Source organism: Stegostoma tigrinum, chromosome 18, assembly GCF_030684315.1.
Source record: "Stegostoma tigrinum isolate sSteTig4 chromosome 18, sSteTig4.hap1, whole genome shotgun sequence".
In the NCBI taxonomy this organism is placed as follows: domain Eukaryota; kingdom Metazoa; phylum Chordata; class Chondrichthyes; order Orectolobiformes; family Stegostomatidae; genus Stegostoma; species Stegostoma tigrinum.
Window position 1 is genome coordinate 40,417,884 of NC_081371.1, and position 26,343 is coordinate 40,444,226.

General features: G+C 41.0%; 1 protein-coding gene across 13 annotated transcripts in view; it reads right to left on the reverse strand.

Annotated features, from left to right (window-relative positions):
• The window catches only part of ppfia2 (PTPRF interacting protein alpha 2), a 418,215-nt gene that overhangs the window by 143,879 nt on the left and 247,993 nt on the right, over positions 1–26,343 (reverse strand). For 10 of the 13 annotated variants that reach the window (XM_048548309.2, XM_048548310.2, XM_048548305.2 and 7 more), the window contains 5 exons: positions 17,676–17,762; positions 17,202–17,285; positions 11,611–11,742; positions 4,491–4,553; positions 1,474–1,565 (listed from right to left, as the gene is read on the reverse strand). In XM_048548309.2, coding sequence (XP_048404266.1) covers positions 1,474–1,565; positions 4,491–4,553; positions 11,611–11,742; positions 17,202–17,285; positions 17,676–17,762 — 458 coding nt within the window. The remainder of the gene's footprint in view (positions 1–1,473; positions 1,566–4,490; positions 4,554–11,610; positions 11,743–17,201; positions 17,286–17,675; positions 17,763–26,343) is intronic. The other 3 variants (XM_048548316.2, XM_048548306.2, XM_048548313.2) reach the window with 1 other exon arrangement.

A 26,343-nucleotide genomic window follows, 5' to 3' on the forward strand; every position in this document is an offset into this window, starting at 1 on the left:
ATGATCTTATTTTTAGCTGCTTTGTATAGAATTACCAATCAACAACTCAACTAATTGACACCACTCACTGTTGAGATACCGCCACTATCTAGGATGGACTGACTGCACGTATCAACAACAAAGATATTCATCTGCTGACTTGCGCATGATCATGATTTATTTATCATTGAATACACTGGAAGGAACTAGAGAGCCTAAAAAGCAAAACAAAATCCATGATGTTACCATTTTCGTTGCTCATTTTCCAGTCTGCCAATACTACTACCAAAGATCCTTCACTATCTCATAGTCTTTGCCTCCTGTTATACTTCTAGATTACCTTATAACGTTTCATTTTGCTATGTTTTTGTGCATATGCAGCCTGGCATTATAGTGAATCTATGTGCTACTGTTCTGATTGTCAGTAATGTTTGATGCCATGCGTAGTGTTGCTGAAGTGGTGCACACTAACATATAAAAACATAATGCCTTGTTGGGAGAAAATGTCCATTGATAATTTAAAAGAGATCAGGAACATTAACTGAACAGGTATTGAAGAGAAAGGAAATAAATGAATGGCTACCTTCACACAAGAAAGGTAGCAAATGAGTGAAAGAAAACTTGATTGCCAGTAGATAGAGAGGCAACAAGAACACTGTTTCAAAATCATGCATCCAAGAAACAAAAAGGTAACAATTGAGAGTAAACACAAGGGACTGATACTGTGACACAAAGATAGGAAATTTTCCCAAAAAAGTATGCAGTCTTGCAGAGCTTGAGTCTGTGCACGACTTGATGGGACTTGGGGTAGAATTTTATCAGCAGAATATAGAACATAGAAGCAATTAAGAAGCCATTATTAGGATGACTGCTGAACTGAGAATGCCTGCCCTCCTTCTAGAACTTCCAGCCCAATCAATGGGCTGGCAACCTAGAAGCCTTGGCACTACCATTAATAAATATGGCTATGTAAAGAAGTAGAAGGCACTTTTACTTTGAGATGCTCTGAAAGGCCAGATAAAATTTTAAATTAATGTGGTGGGCCCAGGCAAGCAAACCCATGTTCAGAGGAGTGTACTCTTCAGTGACACTGTTGGTGTTGATGGAAACCTGGTAGAAGGCCATCATGGCTTATCTGGCTGTCTCCCCAAACTGTAGTAGCTCTTTTTGATGCTGGTAAAATGCGAGGACAGCCAGAAAGTGGTCAATGATTAGCCATTAAATTGGTTTAATTGGCCGATCATTAAGAAAATCCTGTGGCAGCGAAAAACATCATGCTCCCTTCAGCTGCCTTCCTTTGCACTTTCACATCACAACCCTTCTCCAGAGGGCTGGTAAAATCCAGCACAAAATAAGAAATAGGGACAAGAAGAGAAAAAAATACATTTTGTTTTTATTAATAAGCATTGTAGGTGAATGATTTTATATCATGTGAAGCAATTTTGTAAAATTACAATGCATTTGCCATTAATTGGCCATTTATATTCAAATTACCTGGACTTGGCTGGGTCCAACAAAGCAGCAGATTGCATTTTCATTTGTTGAACCTCGGAGTGAAACTTTTCAACTTCTTCTGCTAATCGTTCCTGTAAAAAAAAACAACTGAAGAGAATCAGTGCTGTTATAATGCCATTTTTGGAAGATGTAGGTCCCAAAGACTTGAGGACCGTACCAAACAGCATCCCTTTGACTGCTTACAATACACAAGGTACTGGGTCTTACCATTTAGTCCATACTTGCAAATTCATCCACAGCATCCATTGTTCTGTGTGATTTGGCAATAAAATTATTTTTTTTTGATTGTCCCAAAGAATTGTGTGAAGAATTGTGTAGTCAACCTATTTAGGTATGCTAATGAGGTTTGCAGTATGCTGCAATTATATACCACATATACAGTATTACACAAGCCACAATTTTTTGCAGAAAGAAAAGAAACTAAACATACTGACCCTATTTCAACTGAACAAAATAGGTGACAGCCATTTGCTGCTGCAATTCTCAGGCAATTCTTGATCAATCAGAGTCAATCTACACAGGTATAAAATTTGAAAAAAATCTTTGCAGTTAACTGTCAATCATCATCAACTTGTACATGCGCCATGGCAACACCTCTACCAATCAGAGTTCACTTGCCAACCAATTAGCATTCTTCTCTATTCAGTATAAGTACTGACATTTCCCTTAAGTTTGCGTGCTGCAAAAAGATCCTGATAAGTGCAAGAGAAAAAGCTTCAACACAATGCGCCTTTTTTCAGCAATACCCAAATAATGAAGGCTTTATTGCTACCACTAAAATTCCAGGAAGTTACGCCATTCATGAATAACATAAATATTATCACAACAAACTAACTTGATTGAATAATAATGGGGGAATTGGAGGCATTGTAGAAAAGTCTGTGGGGTAAATAGTTGTGGGAGAAAAGGTGTCCGATCACAAGTACTTTCAGCAAGCACTCAGGATAAAGGGGATAGCTGTAAAGTCATTTGTTCCTAGATTTGCCAGTATCTCACCAAATGGACCATCACATTCCCTAATATCAGGAAATCTGACTGACTGCAGTTATGTGTGAACAGAAAATAGCAATTAGGCTGACACCCTCATTATTAAAACTTAATGTGCTAAATCACTTTAAAGAAGTCAGAGATAGTTGCTACTCATCTTACTTCAATTTCAGCTGGGAAGTGAGTGGTCTGGTTGCAGGTTTGGCTTGGACATCTGACTTTAATCTAACTATACCTAACAGTTCAGTTGGTTAAAATTTGCAAATTATGTCTAAAAGGATATGCTAGAGCAAGATGTACCACCGTGAAGAAGTAGGTGTCAATCTTGGGTAATAACTCAGGTCTACTTGTGTTCCGAGTTGTAAGTGATAGGGCTAAGTGATTTCACAACTAACAGATCTGACCTAAGCAGTGCAGCCCTGCTACATCGACTTGTGAGTGTTGATAGATAACTAGTTAGATAGACAACAGAGTTATCAAACTGTACTTGTTTAGAAATAATCTGCTCACTGACGCTCAGTTTTGTGTCTGTCAGGCTCACTCATCTCTTTACCTCATTACAGCCTTCGTTTAAATATGAACAAATTATTTGAACTCCAGAGGTGAGGTAAGAGTGACTGTCCTTGACATTAAGGCCACATTCAACCACTGTGGCATCAAGGAGACTGAACAAAATTAAAGTCACCAGGAATCAGAAGAAAAACTCTTCGCTGGTTAGAATCATGTCTGGCTATCTAGCACAAAAAGGATGGTGGTGGTTGGTGGAGGTCAGTTATCTCAGCTCCAGGTCAACAGGACAAGCATGCTCAGTGTGTTGTTTTAGGGCTAACCATCTTCAGCTGAGGCATCAATAACTTCCCTCCATCATAAGATCAGAAGTGAGGATGTTCACTGATCATTCCACCATCCACAACTTTTCGGATAAGGGAGAAGTTCATGTCCAATATCAACAAGTCCTAAGTGATAGCCAAGCTTGGACTGAGAAGTGGCAAGTAACACTTGCACCATACAAATGCCAGGAAATGGCCATCTTCAAGAAGAGAGAATCTAACCATTATGCCTTGGTATTACTTTTTCAAAGTCCCCTCTTATCTTTATCCTGGGCAAATAAGAGAAACTGAACTAGACTACCATATAAATACTGTGGCTACATGAGAAAATCAGAGACTTGGCATTCTGTAGTCAGTAACTCACCTCATGATACCTCAAAGTCTGTCCATCATCTACAAGGCACAAGTCAGGACATTGAGGACGTACTCTCTGCTTGCCCGAATGCATGCAGCTCCAGCAACACTCGAGAATCTTAATATCATCCATTATGAAACATTCAGAAACATCACCTCCACCACTGATGCACAGTAGCAGCAGTACATATTACTTACAAGACTCCTTTATTAGCATCTTTCAAACCCATAACCATGACCATTTAGAAGGACAAAGGTAACAGATAAATGGGAACACCATCACCTGCAAAGTCCCCTCTAATCCACTCTCTATACTGACAGGAACTATGTCACTGTTTCTTCAGTATCACTATATCAAAAGCTTCGGATAAACTTGGAACTCCCTCCTTAACTCACTGTGTATGTCTCTACATCCGAAGAAATGCAGTGGTTCAATAAAGTAGCTCATCATCGTCTTCTCAAGGATGACTAAGGAGGGGACAATGATGCTGGCCAAGTCAATGATGCCCAAATCCCCTGAATGAATTTTTTTAAAAAGTGCATATCCAAATTCATAGCAAGACTGAGTTTACAATTCTATTACACTATCAATATCTCTTCTTTTAGGTCGCTTTTTCATATTTCAGTTGCTGTTGAGTTTAGTGGCAAAAAAACCCACCATATACTTGTTTCAATTTTTCACCACTGACTTCATGTTTAATATTACAGTAAGGGAATACATGGTTATTCTTAATTATTGATGTCTCATGGAAACTTAGTCGTATCTGTTATGATTAATCAACAAGTATTGTTATTTCATATGTTCTGATGCATGAAAGATATTACCTTATCATGAAGAGACTCCTCTAGTTGTTTCCTTAGCAGTTCAGATTCTTGAATCAACATATTCTAAGGTAACAAAGTACAATTATTTGTAAAGTAAGTCACAATGGCAAATTTGATCAAACAGTTCATCTAAATTTGTTATCAGGATTTGTATATATGAAGGACTTCAACGGTTAGCATGTATTAAATTTCTAAAACATATTATTTCATATATTTAATGAAGTGTTAAAAAGACTTCTCCCTCCAATCCATTAATAATGGTCTCATACAAATGAGAGGTGCAAATGAACTATTCTATGCTCTTGCTGAAGTATTCAAATATTTTATAGATTATAATCATGAGATCCCTTGACATAATAATGTTAGCAAATCAATACCAAAAGGAGCGTAAAGTGGAATTTGCTGAAAAGTAGTATTTCCACCAAAGGTAGCGTTTTAGAAACACGTGAACACAGGAACAGACCATTCTACCCTCAAGAGATAACAAGGTGTAGAGCTGGATGAACACAGAAGGCCAAGCAGCATCAGAGGAGCAGGAAAGCTGACATTTCGGGCCTAGACCCATCTTCAGAAAATGTCAACTTTCCTGCTCCTCTGATGCTGCTTGGCCTGCTGTGTTCATCCAGCTCTATACCTTATTATCTCAGATTCTCCAGCATCTGCAGTTCCTACCATTTCTGATTCTACCCTCAAGCCTGTTTTGCCATTCAATAAAATCATAGTTGATCTGTGACCTAAATCCATTTATGTGCCTTTGACCCATACACCTTAATATCTTTGCTAAAAAATAATTGTCTACCTAAGGTTTAAAATTAACAACTGATTGAGCATCAACTGCCATTTATGGAAGAGACTTCCAAATGTCTACCACCCTATGTGCAGAAGTGCTTCCTAACATCCTTCCTGAATGATATGGCCCTAATTTCAAACAATGCCCCCAGTTGTAAAATTTCCAATTAGTGGAAACATTTTCTCATTATCGGCCCTGTCTTTTTCTATTAATATCACAAAGAGTTTGATCAGATCATCCATTAACCTTTTAAATTCTAGAAGAAGGGATGGCAGAGCAGGCGCCATTGATAATGAGCTGGCTCAGGACTTGTGGACACTCTTTAAGTGATATCTTTTCCTATCCTTAAAATATTCAAACTGGCAGCGGATCAGGGTGACAATGGAAAGGCTTCAACCTATATTTTACAGTTCTCCTCACAGTAAAATACGTGAGACAATAAAAAAAATTTGTTCATTCAGTAATAACTTAATCTCTGAACTCCAGATATCATGTTTATGGACACACTTTGTACTCCTCCAAAGCCAATGTATCCTTTGTAAGGTGCAGTGCCCATATCTACTCACAGTATACCAAGTGGGGTTTAACCAGGGTTAGCTGCAACATAACTTCTGTGTTTTTTATAGTCAACTCCTCCAGATACACAGGGGAGTGTCCATTATCATTGCTGATAATTTTCTGCACCTGTTTATGGCTTTGTAACAGTCTGTGCACTTGAACCCTCAAATCTCTTTGGACATTCACTGTATTTAACTTCATATCATCTGGACAGTACCGAAATATATCCTTTCTAGGTCCAAAATGGACAACATTACACTTGTGTATACCGAAGTCCAACTGTCACAGTTTTGTTCATTCACCCAGTCTATGAATAGAACATAGAACATTACAGCACAGTACAGGCCCTTCGGCCCTCGATGTTGTGCCGACCTGCCATACCGATCTCAAGCCCATCTAACCGACACTATTCCATGTACGTCCATATACTTATCCAATGACGACTTAAATGTACCTAAAGTTGGCGAATCTACTACCGTTGCAGGCAAAGAGTTCCATTCCCTTACTACTCTCTGAGTAAAGAAACTACGTCTGACATCTGTCCTATATCTTTCACCCCTCAATTTAAAGCTATGCCACCTCGTGCCGGCCGTCACCATCCTAGGAAAAAGGCTCTCCCTATCCACCCTATCTAACCCTCTGATTATTTTATATGTTTCACTTAAGTCACCTCTCAACCTTCTTCTATCTAATGAAAACAGCCTCAAGTCCCTCAGCCTTTCCTCGTAAGACCTTCCCTCCATACCAGGCAACATCCTAGTAAATCTCCTCTGCACCCTTTCCAAAGCTTCCACATCCTTCTTATAATGCGGTGACCAGAACTGTACACAATACTCCAAGTGCGGCCGCACCAGAGTTTTGTACAGCTTCACCATAACCTCTTGGTTCTGGAACTCGATCCCTCTATTAATAAAAGCTAAAACACTGTATGCCTTCTAAACAGCCCTGTCAAGCTGGGTGGCAACTTTCAAGGATCTGTGTACATGGACACCAAGATCTCTCTGCTCATCTTTACTGCTAAGAATCTTACCATTAGCTCTGTACTTTGCCTTCTGATTACTCCTACCAAAGTGCATCACCTCACACTTGTCTGCATTAAACTCCATTTACCACCTCTCAGCCCAGCTCTGCAACTTATAGAACATAGAACATAGAACACTACAGCACAGAACAGGCCCTTCAGCCCACAATGTTGTGCCGACCACTGATCCTCATGTATGTACCCTCAAATTTCTGTGACCATATGCATGTCCAGTAGTCTCTTAAATGTCCCCAATGACCTTGCTTCCACAACTGCTGCTGGCAACGCATTCCATGCTCTCACAACTCTCTGTGTAAAGAACACGCCTCTGAAATCCCCTCTATGCTTTCCTCCAACCAGCCTAAAACTATGACCCCTCGTGTTAGCCATTTCTGCCATGGGAAATAGTCTCTAGCTATCAACTCTATCTATGCCTCTCATTATCTTGTATACCTCAATTAGGTCCCCTCTCCTCCTCCTTTTCTCCAACGAAAAAAGTCCGAGCTCAGTCAACCTCTCTTCATAAGATAAGCCCTCCAGTCCAGGCAGCATCCTGGTAAACCTCCTCTGAACCCTCTCCAAAGCATCCACATCTTTCCTATAATACGGCGACCAGAACTGGACACAGTATTCCAAGTGCGGTCTAACCAAAGTTTTATAGAGCTGCAACAAGATCTCACGACTCTTAAACTCAATCCCCCTGCTAATGAAAGCCAAAACACCATATGCTTTCTTAACAACCCTGTCCACTTGGGTGGCCATTTTAAGGGATCTATGTATCTGCACACCAAGATTCCACTGTTCCTCCACACTGCCAAGAATCCTATCCTTAATCCTGTACTCAGCTTTCAAATTCGACCTTCCAAAATGCATCACCTCGCATTTATCCAGGTTGAACTCCATCTACCACCTCTCAGCCCATCTCTGCATCCTGTCAATGTCCCGCTGCAGCCTACAACAGCCCTCTATACTGTCAATGACACCTCCAACCTTCATGTCGTCTGCAAACTTGCTGACCCATCCTTCAATCCCCTCATCCAGGTCATTTATAAAAATGACAAACAGCAGTGGACCCAACACTTGCGGTACCCCTCTCGTAATTTTATGCTATCTCTACACTGTCTAAAATGCCACCCAACTTTGTGTCATCAGCAAATTTAGATATATTATTTTCCATACTGATATTCTAGTCATTAATAAATAATGTGAATAATTTAACATAGATTCTCGTGGGATATGAGTCACATTTTGCCAATTTGAGTACCTACCCTTTATCCCTACTTTCTGTCCTCTGCCACTCATCTAATTTCCCAGTCATGTCACTAATTTGCCCTCTATTTCCAAGGGTTTCTACATTAGTTAACAGTTTCTTCTGTGGGACTTTATCAAATGCCTTATGGAAGTCTAGATAAATAACATCTATAGACATTCCCCTGTCCATTACCTCAGTCACCACTTCAAAAAATTCAATGAGATTTGCCAGGTATGACCCACGTGGCATGAATCCATGCTGGCTCTCCTTGATTATCTGAAAACTTTCCAGGTGTTCAGTTATCCAATCCTTAAACACCAACTTCAATTATTTCCCCACCACAGAGGTTAACCTAACTAGTCTCTAATTCAAACCAGAAGAAATGCAGATGCCATAAATCAGGAACAAAAACAAAGCTGCTGGAAAAGCTCAGCAGGTCTGGCAGCATCTGTGGAGGAGAAAACAGAGCTAACGTTTCAGGTCCGGTGACCCTTCCTCAGAACTGAAACATTAATTCTGTTTTCTCCTCCACAGATGCTGCCAGACCTGCTGAGCTTTTACAGTAACAGAGATAATGGGAACTGCAGATGCTGGAGATTCCAAGATAATAAAATGTGAGGCTGGATGAACACAGCAGGCCAAGCAGCATCTCAGGAGCACAAAAGCTGACGTTTCGGGCCTAGACCCTTCATCAGAGAGGGGGATGGGGGGAGGGAACTGGAATAAATAGGGAGAGAGGGGGAGGCGGACCGAAGATGGAGAGTAAAGAAGATAGGTGGAGAGGGTGTAGGTGGGGAGGTAGGGAGGGGATAGGTCAGTCCAGGGAAGACGGACAGGTCAAGGAGGTGGGATGAGGTTAGTAGGTAGCTGGGGGTGCGGCTTGGGGTGGGAGGAAGGGATGGGTGAGAGGAAGAACCGGTTAGGGAGGCAGAGACAGGTTGGACTGGTTTTGGGATGCAGTGGGTGGGGGGGAAGAGCTGGGCTGGTTGTGTGGTGCAGTGGGGGGAGGGGATGAACTGGGCTGGTTTAGGGATGCAGTGGGGGAAGGGGAGATTTTGAAACTGGTGAAGTCCACATTGATACCATATGGCTGCAGGGTTCCCAGGCGGAATATGAGTTGCTGTTCCTGCAACCTTCGGGTGGCATCATTGTGGCAGTGCAGGAGGCCCATGATGGACATGTCATCAAGAGAATGGGAGGGGGAGTGGAAATGGTTTGCGACTGGGAGGTGCAGTTGTTTGTTGCGAACTGAGCGGAGGTGTTCTGCAAAGCGGTCCCCAAGCCTTGGTTTCCCCAATGTAGAGGAAGCCGCACCGGGTACAGTGGATGCAGTATACCACATTGGCAGATGTGCAGGTGAACCTCTGCTTAATGTGGAATGTCATCTTGGGGCCTGGGATGGGGGTGAGGGAGGAGGTGTGGGGACAAGTGTAGCATTTCCTGCGGTTGCAGGGGAAGGTGCCGGGTGTGGTGGGGTTGGAGGGCAGTGTGGAGCGAACAAGGGAGTCACGGAGAGAGCTTTTACAGTAACTTTGTTTTGGTCTCTAATTCCCTGGTTTTCTTCGTTTGTTGTTCTTAAAAAGCAGAATGATGTGCAATTTTCCAATCCTGAGAAACAACTCCTGTACCTAGGAAACTCTGAAAGATTATAGTTAAGATATCTACAATGGGTTTCCCTACTGGTTTTACACACTCAGACAGAAACTGTCAGGTCCTGAGGATTTGGCACATTTTAGTTCCATTACTTCCCCATTATTGATGTTTTATTTACGTTGATTTTATTCCGTCCGAGACCTTGATCCACTATTAATTTCGTCTGGACTCCCAGCAAGCTATTCTTTTGCACTGTATATACTGAGGCAAAATAACTACTCAACACGTCTGCCATTTCCACAAAGCTATTGACAATATCTCCACTTTCAGTATAGTGGGCCAACATTTCTCCTGACTACCCGCTTTCCCTTTATGTAACTATAAAATTTCTTCATGCCAATTTTGATGTCCCTTGCAAGTTGCCCTTCATATTCCTTTTAGTAGCTCTGATAAGCTGCTTTGTGGCCTTGTTGGTCTTTGTATCATTCCAATTTAATAGGATCTGTGCTGATTTATGCAAGGCAAGTAAGGCAACTGTTCTTCCTGTGCATAGGGCTCCATGCTGTGATGAGCAGAGACACTGGAGCCCTGTGAAATTCAGTCCATTATCTTTCTTTATCCAAAAAGGACCATTTCTCTCATTTCACAGTTATTCCACACTGCCTAGTAGATGTGATCTATAAATTTGTCCAATAATTGCTGAATATTCATTTTTGTCATTCAAGATGGATGCCCTATTTTGGTCTCCACTGAATTGAATTAGCTTTATTGTCATGTGCATTTGACTGAATGCAATGAAAGGTTTGTAATGTTACCGCTTATCACGCCATCTTAGGTACAAGGTACCCAGGTATAGATACTAAAATATTTGGTACAAAATTGAAAGAACAATAAATAAAAGGGAAAACAAAATACTCAAATTACGGTCCTTTTCACCCAGGTCCAAGTCAGCACCTAGCTTCTAGTTTGCAAGGGCCTTAGATCCCTGCGGTGGCCTCCAGTCTGAAATTTGCCTCTCCATGGCAGCATCAAGTCCAGGACTCGCCTCTGGGACTCGCTTCCCATGCCAGCCTCCAGTCTAGTACCTGTTTCCCACACTGGTCTCCAGTCCAGGACTTGCCTCCAGGATTCATTCTCCATGCCAGCTTGGTTTGGGATTCGCCTCTGCAACTCCCCTCCATGCAGGCCAGGGCTGGGATTGTTTTTCTGTGCCGGCCTAGTCTGGCACTGTCTCCAGGACTTGCCTTCCACACTGGGAATTCCACACTGGTCTGGGATTCACCTGTGACAGCCTCCAGTACAGGAGTTGCCTTCTCCATTCCCCTCCAAATAAGTTTAATGTTAAAAGTTTGAAAAAAAAATCCAGAAAGGGGAAAAAGAAAAGGAAAGGGCAAAGCAGAGGACCTCTGGCTGGAGCATCCTACTACGGTGCCCCCTTAACATTAAACGGTTCATAGTCATTTAAGCAAGAATCAGGATGGCTGAGTAAGTCAGGCCTGATGAGAATTCAAATATTTCTAATGCTAGTTTACACTAATTTCTATGTTAACATTGCAAAACTAAACTATTCTTTTGAAATTAAACATTAAAAAGGTGAATACAGTACCGCCGAGGAAAAGCGTGCTCAACGAAAAGAAAGCAACACAGCAACACTGGAGGAGAGTGTCTTCAAATGTAGTCGCTGCAACCAAGACTGTCACTCCCATGTGGGCCTGACAGCCACAACAGACGCTGTGCTATCACCAGCAGCTGAATCAAAACTCTTCAGGTGCAGATCCACGGTCTCTTGAGACTGACGGATGCCACACACACAGACACACACACACACACACACACACACACACAGACACAGGCACAGGCAGGCACACACACACACACACACACATCAAATACTTTAAAATATTACCTTATCTTCTAATGCAGCCATTCGCTCTTTTAGATGCAGTTGAAGTCGCTCATTAGACTCCGTGAGCAATCTGTCCACTGTGTCAGACAGTCTCTTATTGTGCTCTTCATTCATCTTCTCTCTTTGACGGGCCTAAAGCATGAAAATTAAAAATCGGTTTTGGAAAACATTTAAATTTATACTGAATATTAATGACAGGCTTGAATAATTATACTTCACAATTTATTTGACAAGTCCAAGAAAACAGCAATTTATGTGCTAATAATCATTTGGCGATTCTGTCAGTTCTTCAAATTGGATTCAGCCAGTACTATGAATGAATCTTTTTGCTATGTAGCATTCTACATTTTGTTGCAATTTGGCGGGACCAATTTGTTTTTATGTGGTATTGCATTTCTCATCAAACCATTTTTCACTTGGCAATCATTTGGATACATATTTTCCATTTAGTTTATTTCCTTACATTTTCATTGTACTTTGATTCCACTTATTTGAAGGCAGCAACTTGTCAGTAATTTGTTGGTAATATATTTTAATTTCAGGGTTGAATATTCTATATTTGCAATGGTCATTACTGTTTGCATTGTGCCTATTGTACCTCTCTAAACTAAAAACTAATAGGATTGCATCAGAACATCATAAATTTTCTCATAAATTCTGAATCCAAAATACTAGGTTAGGTGAAAAAAACAGTAAATTTTAAAGACAGTAGGAGCTGCAGATGCTGGAAAATCTGCGATAACAAGGTGTAGAGCTGGATGAACACAGCAGGCCAAGCAGGATCAGAAAAGCAGGAAGGCTGACGTTTAGGACCAAGAACCTTCTTCAGAAATGAGATTCTAGGCCTGAAACATCAGCCTTCCTGCTTGGCCTGCTGTGTTCATCCAGCTGTATGCCTTGTTATTTCAGTAAATTTTAAATGTGATATTTCATTAAAAGAATAGTCAGAGTCAATTCTGTGTTTTGGAAACCAATTTCTAAAATCACAAGACTGGACCATGGAATAGTATAGCTCTGAAGCTGAGGTTGAGTAGGTTGGGCCTGTACTCATTTGAATTTAGAAGAATGAGAGGTGACCTTGTTGAAATATACAATTTTCCAAAGGGTCTTGACAGGGTAGATGCAGTAAAGCTGTTTCACTTTGTGACAGTCCACAGGGCCAGAGGGCATAATCTCCGAATAAGGGGTCATGCATTTAGGGCAAATATGATGGAGCATTTTCTTCTCTCAGACCATAGTGAATCTATGGATATTTTTTTTCCTTTTTTTGTTTGCAGGATATAGGCATCACTGGCTAGGCAGCATTTATTGCCCATCCCTAACTGCCCAGAGGGCATTAAGAGTCAATCACACTGCTGTATGTCTGGAGTCACATGCAGGCTAGACCAGGTAAGGATGACAGTTTCACTCCCTTAAGGGAATTAGTGAACCAGATGTTGTTTTTTGCCAACAATTGGCAATGGATTCATTGTCATCATTAGACTCTTAATTCCAGATTTCTTTTTTTGAATTCAAATTCCTCCATCTGCCATGGTGGGACTTGAACCCATGTCCTCAGAACACTACCTAGGGCTTTGATTTAATAGTCCAGTGATAATATCACTATGCCATCCCCTTGTTAGACTAACTGGACTATAGTTTCTTGTCTTTTGTCTCCTTCCTTTCTCGAACTGGAGTGCTACACTCATGTTTTTGTTTAACGTATCAGATCCCTCCCAGGACTTTTTTTTACCACAGAGGGTTATTGAGACTGGGTCATTAACTATATTCAAGACAGAGATGGACAGATGTTTAATCAGTAAGGAAATCAATGGTTATAGAGAAAAGACAGCAAAATGGACTTGAAGGTTATCATATTAGCCATGCTCTCTTTGAATGGTGGAGCAGACATGATGGGCTGAATGGCATTTCTCCTGCTCCCACTTCGTGTTGGCCTTATGTGTTGTGCCTTATTTGTTAACAATGAACTCTAGCATTTTACCAATGACACATAGACTAACTGGCCTATAGTTTCCTGTTATTGGTCTTCCTTCTTTTTCGAACTGGGCTGTTACATTTGTATTTTTATTCAATCTGTTGGAACCCTCCCAAAATCCAGTGAGTTGTGAAAAATTTGGATCAATGTCTCCACTTTCTGTACAGACTCTTCCTTCAAAACTCTTGGATGTATGCCATCCAGTCCTGATGATTTGTCTGTCAGTCATCCCATTAATGTGTCAAATACTTTGTCCCTCAAAGTAGTGACTGTTCCAAAATCTTTCATCCCAAACTGTGCTTATCTGAAATTTTTGGGACATTTATCAAGTCTTCCACCTTGAAGACTGATTCAAAATATTGGTTTAAATTGTCCGCCAAATCCCTGTTTCTCATTATCAATTCCCAGTTTCATCCTCCAAAGATTCCACATGCACTTCAGCCACTCTCTTTTTACAGACCCTTAGAAACTCTTGCTGCTTTTGTTTGCATTTCTTGCCAATTTAGTTTTATAATCAATTTTCTCTTTCTTTATTAGTTTATTAGTCATTGTTTCTGGTTTCTGAAAAATTCCCATCCTCCGAACTATACTAGCTTTTACCACGTGGCGTACCTTAGTTTTTGATTTGCTTCTCTCCTTGACTGCTATTGTTAACAAATGGATTGTTCAACATTTTCATTGGTTTTGATAGTTAAACTTCTTTTTGATCAGAAGAAATTATTGCACAGAGTTATGAAATTCATTTTTAAAGTTCTGCCTCATCTACATGATTACTTTGTCTATTTTCCCAGCAGAGTTGCATCATACCTCACTAATTGCCCTTACTTATGTTGAAGACATTGGTTTGTGAGCCTAAAGGCTCTTTTTCAAGCTCTTAACATAAAATTATACTATATTGTGATTACAGCCCTCTGGCAGATCCTTAATTATGAGAACTGCAGATGCTGGAGAATCCAAGATAACAAAGTGTGGAGCTGGATGAACACAGCAGGCCAAGCAGCATCTTAGGAACACAAAAGCTGACGTTTTGGGCCTAAACACTTCATCAGAAAAGGGGAATGGGGAGAGGATTCTGAAATAAATAGGGAGAGAGGGGGAGGCAGACTGAAGATGGATTTGCAGTGGGAGAGATATCCCCTGAGGTTGGTCCGGAGGGAGGAGGGTAACTTCTTCAGGTTAGGCATCCTGGATGAGGCTTCACAGTGAGGTTAAAATTGTGATCAGAGATAATGAGCATCTGATGCTGCTGGGCCTGCTGTGTTCATCCAGCCCCACACTTTGTTATCTTGGATTCAACTCCTTCCTGTGACACTTTGAGTTTTTTTGGCATCACCACCACACTGTACCTCTGCTCTCTCACTTCTTTTTGTTATTTTTAGCCTTCTCTTCAACTGAACCACACACCCCCCTCCCCCACTAGAACATTTTGACAAGTGGGTATAAAGTATTTGCTCAAATGCCAATTTTAGGTAGCTTTGACATAACAAAGTGTGGAGCTGGATGAACACAGCAGGCCAAGCAGCATCTTAGGAGCACAAAAGCTGATGTTTCGGGCCTAGACCCTTTATAGAAAAGGTGGCTTTGACTTGTTTTTAATGTGATTCATTTGAATTTGTCTTTCAAATGCAAGTCATCCCTTATTTTGTCCAGACTGACTTATTTGTTCACAGACTTTGCAGTTCTTTTCCGATGGAGAAGGCAGAACAATGCATTGAAAAATGTTCCAATACTTCCCGTTCGGCCGTGCTGTCACCTTGTCTACTGTGAGTTAAATGGAGCTGGCTGATGAAATTCAAACAGCTTTGACAGTTAGAAAAAAGTTAAACATGTGCTCCCTTACATTTTTCGTCCCTAAATTACTGTGGGCGTATTTTAATTGTTTTTATAGGGAGTCAGATTTGTGGATACATTTTATTATTATATATTTTCTCCACCACCACAAACACGTGTTGCCAATTGAATATCTGAGCAAAGCCTGTCAAGTGCAATGCTAACAACAAAAAAAGAGGGAGGAGTCTAAATCAAAATGGAATTGGAAGGACAAATAAAGCACAGTATCCCCTGCGGCGTCTACCCCTCTCTAAATGCATCAAGAGCACTGATGGACACCGCATGTTTTCTCTCCAACAACACCCAGGTTCGAATATAACTGTGGAAGAGGGGAAGGTAGTTGGTACCAGTGACCCCCTCCACAGCTTGCTGCCCGGACCTGCTTATTGCCAGCCTGGCCAGGCCTAGCAGCAGACCCATGAGGGGGTTCTCCGATCTGCCCATACCCCTCTGCATCGGGTGCCCAACGATCAGGAGTAAAAGGCTGAAGTGCCCCAAAAACACAACAAAAGTTTCTTAAATAACTTACAAAGGAGTAACTTAAAAATTGAGATCAACACCATCTGTTGTATTCTTCTACGTAGCAGTCTATTGTTTGAATAACTGGAGGCCATTGTCAATACATAAATGAGTTTCAAGTCTCAGGGCTGTTGTGGTGCAGTGGTGTGTCCTTATCTCTGAATCAGGAGGTCTGAGTTCTAAGTTCCACCCGTTCCAGAGACATGTAATTACGTTGCTGAGCACATTGATTAGAAAATACTTTGAGTTTCAAGTGTTAATTAGTTTCAACAAAGTATATGTTTCAATCAGCTGAGAATGGATAATATTTTCAAGAAGCTGTATTTATTGTTTGTTTCCTTGGATACGGTTTCCAGTCTGTTGAAACAAGCTAAGTGTTACAAGTATTACCAGGTTTATTCACATTGCAAAATACATCATTTTCTCAGTATCCATGATGTGAAGGCTTTTATTAAGTGGTGAGAAGTGAAAAGTAACATAAAGCAATTTCCATTGTTAATGTATGGAATGTGAGATACTGGGTGAGGGGCTATGTAAAAACATGGGGACACGAAGGTGGCATTGGTAATTGAATGGACAATGGCGATCTTTTAATGCAAGGGTATTCAACATCCCAGAAAAACAGGCAAAAATATAAATGGGATTGTTAACAAAGAAATGTGTATTCACGATATCCAGTGCTTACAAGTGGCATAGGTGATTATTTGGGGGGAATGGGCTAACATGAGGATTGCTGGTGAGTGAAGGAGAGAGGGTTAAGTTGAAGGAGGAGTTTAAACATTGTTGGTGTTGGGATTCTACATTGGAGAACTTCTAACTGGCCCACATTCATACCCACACATCTCACACACTTGAACACTACACTCAAACTCAACCCCAGAATGCAGAGCCTAAAATGATTTGCAAAGTCATACATTGGTCAGGTGTATTGTTTGTGAGTCATGGGACTGAGCTGATTGATTTTCCCAAGCACTGGAGAACAATCGGCTCCACATACCGAGGATATTATGTTTGCTTCCAATTACGCACGGGCATGGTAGCTGTTTTGCCAAAGTATCTCAAATGTTAGAAATACACATGAGCCACAAATTAAATTCAAAATACGGTACAGTCAGCATATTTCACAAGTGGGATCCATTCACCATTCAACAATCCATTCACCACCATTCACAGAAGCACCTCTTTAATAAGTAATTCAATGAGTAAAACTAGAAATAACATGATCTAGGTTTCAGCCCTCTGTCTCATACTTTTTAATATAACTCACCCTCTGAAGTTCCTGATTCTTTTCTTCAAGCTGAGTCTCCAAGTGCCTCAAACGTTCTTCTATGCTGCCGTGTCTCTCTTCTGCCTGTAACACAAATTGAAAGAAGCTGAATACACCTCAATTTTGTTTTACCAAGTCAATATACCAATATATGTGATTTATTTAAACACGAAAGAAACAAGCCAAGCTCAAGCCTACGCTGTCCAAGAACTCATGTTCAGAATTAAGCAGGCAGCTGGAGAAAATTGCTTAATGTTTGTGAACTTGTAGTCTATAATACCTAAGCATTAGCAATATTTTCTTATAAATTTCAAAAATATTTTCATGAATGAATGAGTTCAGCCATATGTGACAACATGCTGGATTTTCATGGTTAAACCAAAATCCTGCTATTTCAAACATATCAAGCTTGTCAAGCACAAAACTGCACAACGGAAAAAAAAACAGAATCTGTTTATCAACCAGCAAGACTACCTTCCTAAGCATGGTCATCATTTCTTGCAGGTTTGCTTCCAAAACATAGGGATAATCATCAGATGAGGTAGAAGAGGTTGGGTCAGACTGACAAGTCAAGGAAAAGAAGAGGGACAAATCGAAAAATCAGAACTAAAGACACAAATGCCTAATAAAATACAGCACATAATGTTGAAAATAAAAATAATGACTAAAGGCAAAACACTAACCGCACAAACTAACATCATTTCCAAAATCTTGATAGTTCAACAAAAATAGTTAATTACATAGAGGTTCCCTAACTGAAACAAATATCAAAATGTTGTCATTGCAATGCTTCCCACTTCTGTAATTAATTTTTCTCTGGTAAGTTCAAAATTTAAGCAGGAGTTCAATGCAGGTTTATGGAGGGACAGCAGTTTGACCACCTCTGTAAATAACAACTTATTCCAAAGATGGATGCATAATCTTCCTGTAATCAACTGCCAATTATTTATCATACACATTTGTTTATTACTGTTCTGCTTAGGATCAGTTGGTGAAATATTACTGACCTGAAACACTGATCAGAATTTAATCCCCACTGCTCTCGAACTGGGCTGAGAGATGACAGGAGAGTGGTAAAGTGAAACAATGTAGAAAACTAGGAATTGTCGAAATCAATCTTTCCACTTGGCCATTTCAGACTACCGAAGGGCCTCATTCACACAGGTGTTGATCTGTGTGGGAAAGTCATTAGGTATCTTCTCAGGCATCCTGTGCCAAATGAAGAGACCCAAATGACAAGACATAACAAGCGCATATAGAAGTATTTGAGGAAAGAAACTCCTCCTGCTTTTGAACTCAATCCTCCTCCTGACAGGCCTCGGCAGCCCTACATCCCTGTGCTCTTGGATTACAAGGACATCACTTCTCTTCAGGTCTTGTGTAGCATCAGCAGTGGCCCTGCTTCTGATGGCATTATCAGCATTGGAGAGATGATGGCCTTTGATCATCAGGCTGTTCTCAGAAATGGTATAGTCAGATTGCAGGAGTTGGGAACTATAATGACAGCCTTCAGACTGTCCAATTAGAATTTGATCTCTTTGCGGCCCCTGATTATGGCTACCACCCCTCTTGTTGCTAGATGGGCCTATCACATAAACCACCAAATACCAGTCATTCATCCTGTTTCTTTGTCCACTAATGCTTCCTGGCTTGCTGAGTAGTTCCAACATCTTCTGTTTGCATTTCAGATTCATAGTATTTCCAGTATTTTGATTTTACAGATTATTTATCGATGGTATAATGCTTTCATAATCATGAATCTTCGACTAGCATTATTTACCGTATATCGTGGTATGCTTGGGTAGTTTATATTCACACTGATAACTGTTGTGGAATTAAAACATTTAAATTGTCCACCCAAACATTAAACAATGCACATTGTAGAACAAAATAATCCATGAAGAAATTTAATTAAGTACTTCAGTTGAGACAGTATGTGGGTCATGTTTCAATTTTTGTTTAGATTACTGTTATGACTATTTCCTGAACAAATAAATAAACAGAACTTACATATTTTCTTTCAAAATCTCAGCATGTTGAATAGGTTCAGCAGGCCACTAGGCCTACTTCCCCTCCTATTTCTCATGATCCTATGATCAAAATATTTTGCTGTCAATCGAGTATTTTTGAAATATAGCCACAATTAAATCATAGGTAATATTACAGTTAATTTGTGAACAATAAAGTCAGACAAACAGCAATTATGTGCTCAAATTTCTTGGTCGGCTCTTGATCCTCTGACCTTCAGACTCTAAAGTAAGTAAGAGTGTTACCACTGAACCAAGCCTGGCACCTTTGCCTATAAATTCAACTGCACTTCACCTAAAAAAAACCCTGAAAATGGACTATTTCCTTTATTACATTACCAGTTATTTTGCTTAATGTTACTTGGGTTATAAAGGAATTTTGTGGAATTTATGTGTCTGTGAAAATCCAGTCCAACATTACAGGTCAGTGATTTTTCATCAGAACTGATCTCCGTCTGATCTCTTTCTGGATTTACATAGCTTCGGGAAATGCTGAATTAACACAGACATCTGATGAAGGGTCTAGGCCCGAAACGTCAGCTTTTGTGCTCCTGAGATGCTGCTTGGCCTGCTGTGTTCATCCAGCCTCACATTTTATTATCTTGGAATCTCCAGCATCTGCAGTTCCCATTATCTCTGACATTTTTCCATTGCTTTAGAAATGCCCTCTTTGCCATTGGCCCCTGAGGTTCAGCACGTGTTCAGTTGCATAGCCTCAGAGCATCCTGACCCCTCCAGTGGGGAGTCTCCACTATTATCCCTGATTCCATCATTTGAACAAAGAATACAGAACATAGAATATAGAACTGTACAGCACAGTACAGGTCCCATGGACAATGGGGATGAAAAGATCGTCGCCAAAGGCCCTGTAATCTCTTCCCTCGCTTCTCATAGAACCCTTGGATAAATTTTATCAGGCCCGGGGGATTTATCTATCTTCCAAGTTCCTCAAAATTCCTAGTACATCTTCATTCCTAACATCGACCTCCTCTAGCCTACCAGCCTGTTTCACGCTGTCCTCCCCTACAACTAGGTCCCTCTCAGTTGTGAATACTGAAGAAAAGTATTCATTAAGGACCTCTCCTATCTCTTTAGGCTCCGTACACAAATTCCCTTCACAATCCTTGATTGGTCCTACCCTTTCTCTGGTCATTCTCTTATTCGTCATGTATGTGTAAAAAGCCTTGGAGTTTTCCTTGATCCTATCTGCCAAGGTTTTCTCATTCCCCCTTATAGCTCTTCTAAGCCCTTTCTTCAGCTCCTTCCTGGCTAACTGGTATCCCTCTACAGCCCTTTCCGGTCCTTGTTTCCTCAACCTTATGTAAGCATCCTTCTTCCTCTTAACCAGTCGTTCGACCTGTCTCGAGAACCAAGGCTCCCTCACTCGACCACATCTTCCCTACCTGCGAGGGACAAACATATCAAGCACACGCAGTATGCATTCCTTTAATAATCTCTACATTTCTATTGTGCTCTTCCTTGACAGCATCTGTTCCCAATTTATGTTACACAGTTCTTGCCTAACAGAATTATAATTACCCTTCCCCCAATTATAAACGTTACCCTGCTGTATGTACCTATCCTTTTCCACGACTGTTGTAAAAGTAACCGAGTTATGATCGCTACCGCCAAAATGCTCTCGTTCCAACAGATCTAACACTTGGTCCAGTTCATTGCCAAGCACCAAATCCAAAGTGGCCTCTCCTCGTGTTGGTGTATCTACATACTGTGTCAGGAATCCTTCCTGAATGCACTGGACAAAATCTGCTCCATCTAAACTGTTACAACGAAGAAGTTTCCAATAAATTTTTGAAAAGTTGAAGTCACCCATGACTACAACTCTGTGACTTCTGCACATTTCCAGTATCTGCCTCCCAAAACGCTCCTCCACTTTTCTGCAACTATTAGGGGTCTGTAAAAAAATCCCCAACAAAGTGACTGTTCCTTTCTTCTTCCTGACATCAACCCAAACTGACTCTGCAGACGTATCATTTTCAAACTGCCCTTCAGTAGCTGCTATACTAGCCCTGGCTAGCAATGCCACTCCGCCGCCTCTTTTACCACTCTCCCTATTTCTTTTAAGGCATCTAAATCCCGGAACTTCCAACAACCATTCCTGTCCCTGAGTTACCCAAATTTCTTCAATAGCCACAACATCGTAGTTCCAAGTACTAGCCCATGTTCTAAGTTCATCCGCCTTACTTCTGATACTTCTAGCATTGAAATATACACACTTCAAACCATCCCTGTGTCCACAGCTTCGCTCCATCAACCACATTTTTTTATTAACAACCTCACTCCCTGTTGTGTCTATTGGAAGGCTGAATACCTCATTCTCTGAATTACAAATCCAGTTCCTCACCCCCCTGTCAATCTAGTTTAAACCATCCCATATAGCTCGAGCAAACCTCCCTCCCAGGATATTTGTGCCCTTCCAGTTCAGGTACAACCCGTCCTTACTGTATAGGTCCCACCTTCCCCAGAATTTGCTCCAATTATCCACATAATGGAATTTGATCCTGTTCACATCTGGGTGGAATCTTGCATTCTCCCTTTTGGCAGGTTTGGTGGTGGGGTAAATTGAGTCAGCCATGAAGATGGTGAATGTGGTCCATACTAATTTTGGCCTCAACTCCTATCAAATTCATGACAGGAAGGAAGAACTGACATGCTTGAACACAGCAGGCCAGGCAGTATCAGAGAAGCAGGAAAGTTCCTACTATCTCTGACTGAGTTTTAACCCACTGCAAAGCCTCTTGTAAGGATGTCTACCTTGAAGGAGTTACCCTCCTCCCTCCAGAAAGGCCTCAGTGGATCTCTCTCCCACTGCAACCCTTTGGTAATCTCTTCAGCACTGAAACTGCTCAACCATGAACTGAAGCAAACCAGGTACTACAGCCACATTGCCTTTCTCGATACCTGCCTATGGAACCAGATCATCCCAAAGGGACTGCAATCTACATTCAGGCCTTCGCAATTTGGCCCTAACCGCGATGACTGGTAGGCTTCCCTGATCCTCTGATGCTGCCTGGACTGCTGTAATCATCCAGCTCCACACCTTGTTATCTCAGACTCCAGCATCGGCAGTTTCTAGTAACTCTGAGTGAGTTTTAATCCACTGCGAAGCCTCTTCTAAGGATGCCTACCTTGAAGAATTACCCCGCTCCCCCCAGCTCCACACCTTGTTATCTCAGACTCCAGCATCGGCAGTTCCCACTATCTCAAACAGACATGTTTGCTGATTGGGTCCTGGGAAAGACATTCAGTGTCTATGAGAGATCCAACATAGGGAAGGGCGGTGAAAGAGTGGAATGTGGAGAAGATAGCTACTGAGACCCATGTCCTCTTCTTGCTTGGGACCCACTTGCTGCTCTCCCCTTTGACCTCCATCACGATGCATCGTTGGCCTGGGATCCATCCCTGTGGGTGATTATTATACCTCATAGGTGATGCTGCCATTCAACAGAGTTGCTGGTCTATAAATGGCTAGTAGCTGTTGTCAGGCAGGACTTCTACTCCCAGGATTTTTGATCCTGAGAGAAGGCCTATTTCTGGCTGGTGAGGAAACTGAGTGAAAGATGATGCAGTGAGAGTTGATGATGGGCTGGTACTGGCTCGCCCTCTTAGTTGAGCTATCCTGTTGATAGTCAGGTATCCTTCTTTATTGGGAATGGCTGAAGGTTAGCCTCCAGTTTTCTTCCTTGCCTGGAATTATGGCTTTTATTCTTCTACCATGTGAGAATTGGGAAGTCTTGGCTGTAAGAATGAACATTGATAATGGAATTAACAAACTTAAGATAGGTGATTGTGAGGAACTGATATGAGAGTTCAATATAATGAGGGTGAGTGTCAGTGCTGTGTCAAAATTGAACATTTAAGGAAATATCTGAGGAGAAATAATTATGTGCAACTCCATGGCCTGTCGACAACTGAAAGTGAAATTGAAATCTTCTCAGTTCTAAGGTGGGGGGAGGTCATTGAATCTCTTTGTGATCATAGTTACAGGGTCCTTGGAAATACAATTTGGTTGCAGACATCATCAGCAATCATCAGTCATGTCATCTAAGTCAGATTGCCATGCAAATGCCCATGGGAGATTTCACAAAATTCCTTACTGCAAATAGCCCTGCCATTCAACAGGGACAAAGTTGAGAAAATTGTGTCCTTGCTGTCTGAAAGGGTGCTTGAGGGAGTCATCCTGTGCTCTTTGCATCACAGTAGCATTTGGTTGAGGGATCAGCATCAGGGAGCAATAGCAAAAGTGAAGTCAATGGTAATTTTGGGAAATCTCTCCACTGGTTAAAATTACACTGAGGGGATTGTGGTTGTTGGAAGCCAACTGTCTTCCCCGCAGATCATCACTGCAGGAGTTTCTCAGTGTAGTGCCCCCAGCCCAACCAGCTGGTTCATCAATGCCTTCCATGCTATCCTGCCAGAGGTAGGGATTTGTATTGATGAATTCTCAACATTTAGTACTCTCAGATATTGAAGCAGACCACGTCCAAAAGCTGCAAAACCTGGGTAACATTCAGGCTTGAGTTATAGGTGGCAAGAGACAACATTCTTCCTTGTGCCAGGCAATGACCATCTCCAATAAGAGAATCTGATGATCACCACTAGTCATTCAATAACACTACCACTATTGAATCCCCAACTATAAACATCTTAGGAGTTACCAATGACCAGAAACAGTACTATACCAGTTATATGAATACGATAGCTATAAAAGTTGGTCAGAAGCTAGGATTTCTGAAACAAGCAACCACCTCTGGTCTCTCTTCTACAAGACAAAAGTCAGGAGAGTGAAACAATTCTCTCCACTTATTCGGAAGAATACAGTTCCAGTAACACTCAAGAAGCTTGATGACATCTAGGAAAAGCAGCTTGCTTGATCCACACCCCTATCTGGCAACCAAAACATTCACTCTCTTCGCCACTGGTACACAGTGGGAGTTGTGTCTTTCATTCTCAAAAAGCCTCCTTCAACCACGATCCAAATCTGCAACCTCTACAACCGGGAAGGAAAAGAACTGCAGGAGCATCGTGACCATTATGTGCAAGGTCTCCTCTGAGTCACACATCATTCCGACTTAGATCCATATATCATGTTTCGTCATTGTTGCAGAATTAAAATTCCAGAACTCCCTCCGCAATAGTGCTGAGGATTCCTCCATGCCAAACGGGTTACAGAAATTCAAGAAGATCTTCTTAAGGGTAATTAGGGAAGGTTAATGAATGTAGGCCTTATCAATGATGTTCAGAGTCAGGAAAGCATTAACATTGAGAATATTGCTTGTGTCTTCTGTCTCCATCTATGTGGTCCATACTCTTTCCTTAGCTACGTCTTGCCGTTTACACATTTCTAAAATATCTTTAGGTTTTCCTGATTTTATTTGCTAATTTTTGTGCTTTCATTTCCTACTTAACTCTTTAAACATAATTCCTGAACTGTCCTTACTCCTGTAAGTCTTCTGTAGTAATGAGCTCTTTCCATCTGACTTAAGGTTCCCTTTGTTATTTTATACTATTTCTGGACATCTAAAGTGGTGCATTTGTGAGTATTTATGTTTTCTCTGGGGATATACTTGTTCTGGAACCTCATTATCTCATCTTTGAATGTCTCCCATCTTTCTGGAACTGGCTTACCCTCAAGTATCTGTTTCCAGTTCATTTACACTAAATCACATGTCAGCTTAGTAAAATCTGTACTTCCTCAAGTGAGAAACCTTACTCTCCATGTATCTTTGCCCTTCTACATAACTGAATTATGATCACTATCATTAAAACACTTTCCCTCCAAGCCCATTCTAACTTACCAAAAATTCATTCCCTCATTAACTCACCTCCTTACATTGTCAAGATGCAATGGTATTTACTTCAACCTCTTTCGTTGACTATTTTATAGACTTCTATATTCTCAATGATCTTTTGTTTTCAATTACAAATGATACATACCTCCCTTCTGTATCAATATTCAGGTTCCCATTCCTTCACCAAACTAGTTTTAACTCTTTCCAAAAATCTAACAAATATCTTCATGACAACAGTGGCCCTGATCCTGTTGAGTTTCAAATCATCCTGTTTTGTATGACCTTCCCCACAACAGGATTCAATGCCCTCAGAATCTAAAATCATGTTTCCTACAAGATTCACCTCTAATTCCTACATCCCTAGTCTGTGTCACCAGGGGCAATTTTCTTACTTTGCTTCCTAAATTCTGCCAGTATTATTCTCATTCTACCTTTCTCAGTGGTATTTATGCAGTGGATTGCTGTTTATTGTTCACCTCCCACCCCAGACCCAGAATTTAAATTCCACTGGAAATAGTGATACTAACAAATTTGCTCACACATTCCAAATAAAAACATTCAAAATAAACATTTCTCACATAAAACTGTTCTTAAAATTCTGTGCAACTGTTAACAAACATCAATTTACATTTTGTTTTATTCACTCCTGGGATGACGGCATTGCTAGCTCGACCAGTATTTATTGCCCACCCCTAACTTCCCAGAGGGCATTTAAGTGTAACCACATTGACTTGGAGTCATATGTAGACCAGACAAGGTAAGTCAATTTCCTTCCCTGAAGGACATCACTACACCAGATAGGTTTTTACTGACACTCAACAGATTCACAGTCATTATTAGACTCTTACTTTCAGATTTTTAATTGAATTCAAATTTCACTAACGGTCATGGCAAGATTTGAACCCAAATCAGCAGAATATTATCAGGGTATCTAGATTAACAGGCCAGTGACAACACCACTCGGTCTTTTTTCTATCTTCTGTGTGGAATTTATTGGGATTAATTTACATGGGGATAGTCTCACATTTGCTGTAACTTTGGGAGCAGATCACCAGGTATCCGATAAAAAATATATGAATGCTGTTTATGCTATTTTACAAGGCTTTTCCCCCCAGACAGCACTGAAGCCAGGGTTATCGAATATTTGTAAGAAAGAGGTAGAAAAATTGTTGGCTAGTGAGACAGTCAAAGATGGGGGCTATGAGGGAAACTGGAATTGATGCCACGATCTTATTGAAACGAGAATGAGATTCAAGGGGCTGAATGATCTACTCCTGCTTCTAATTTGTATGATCACATGCATCG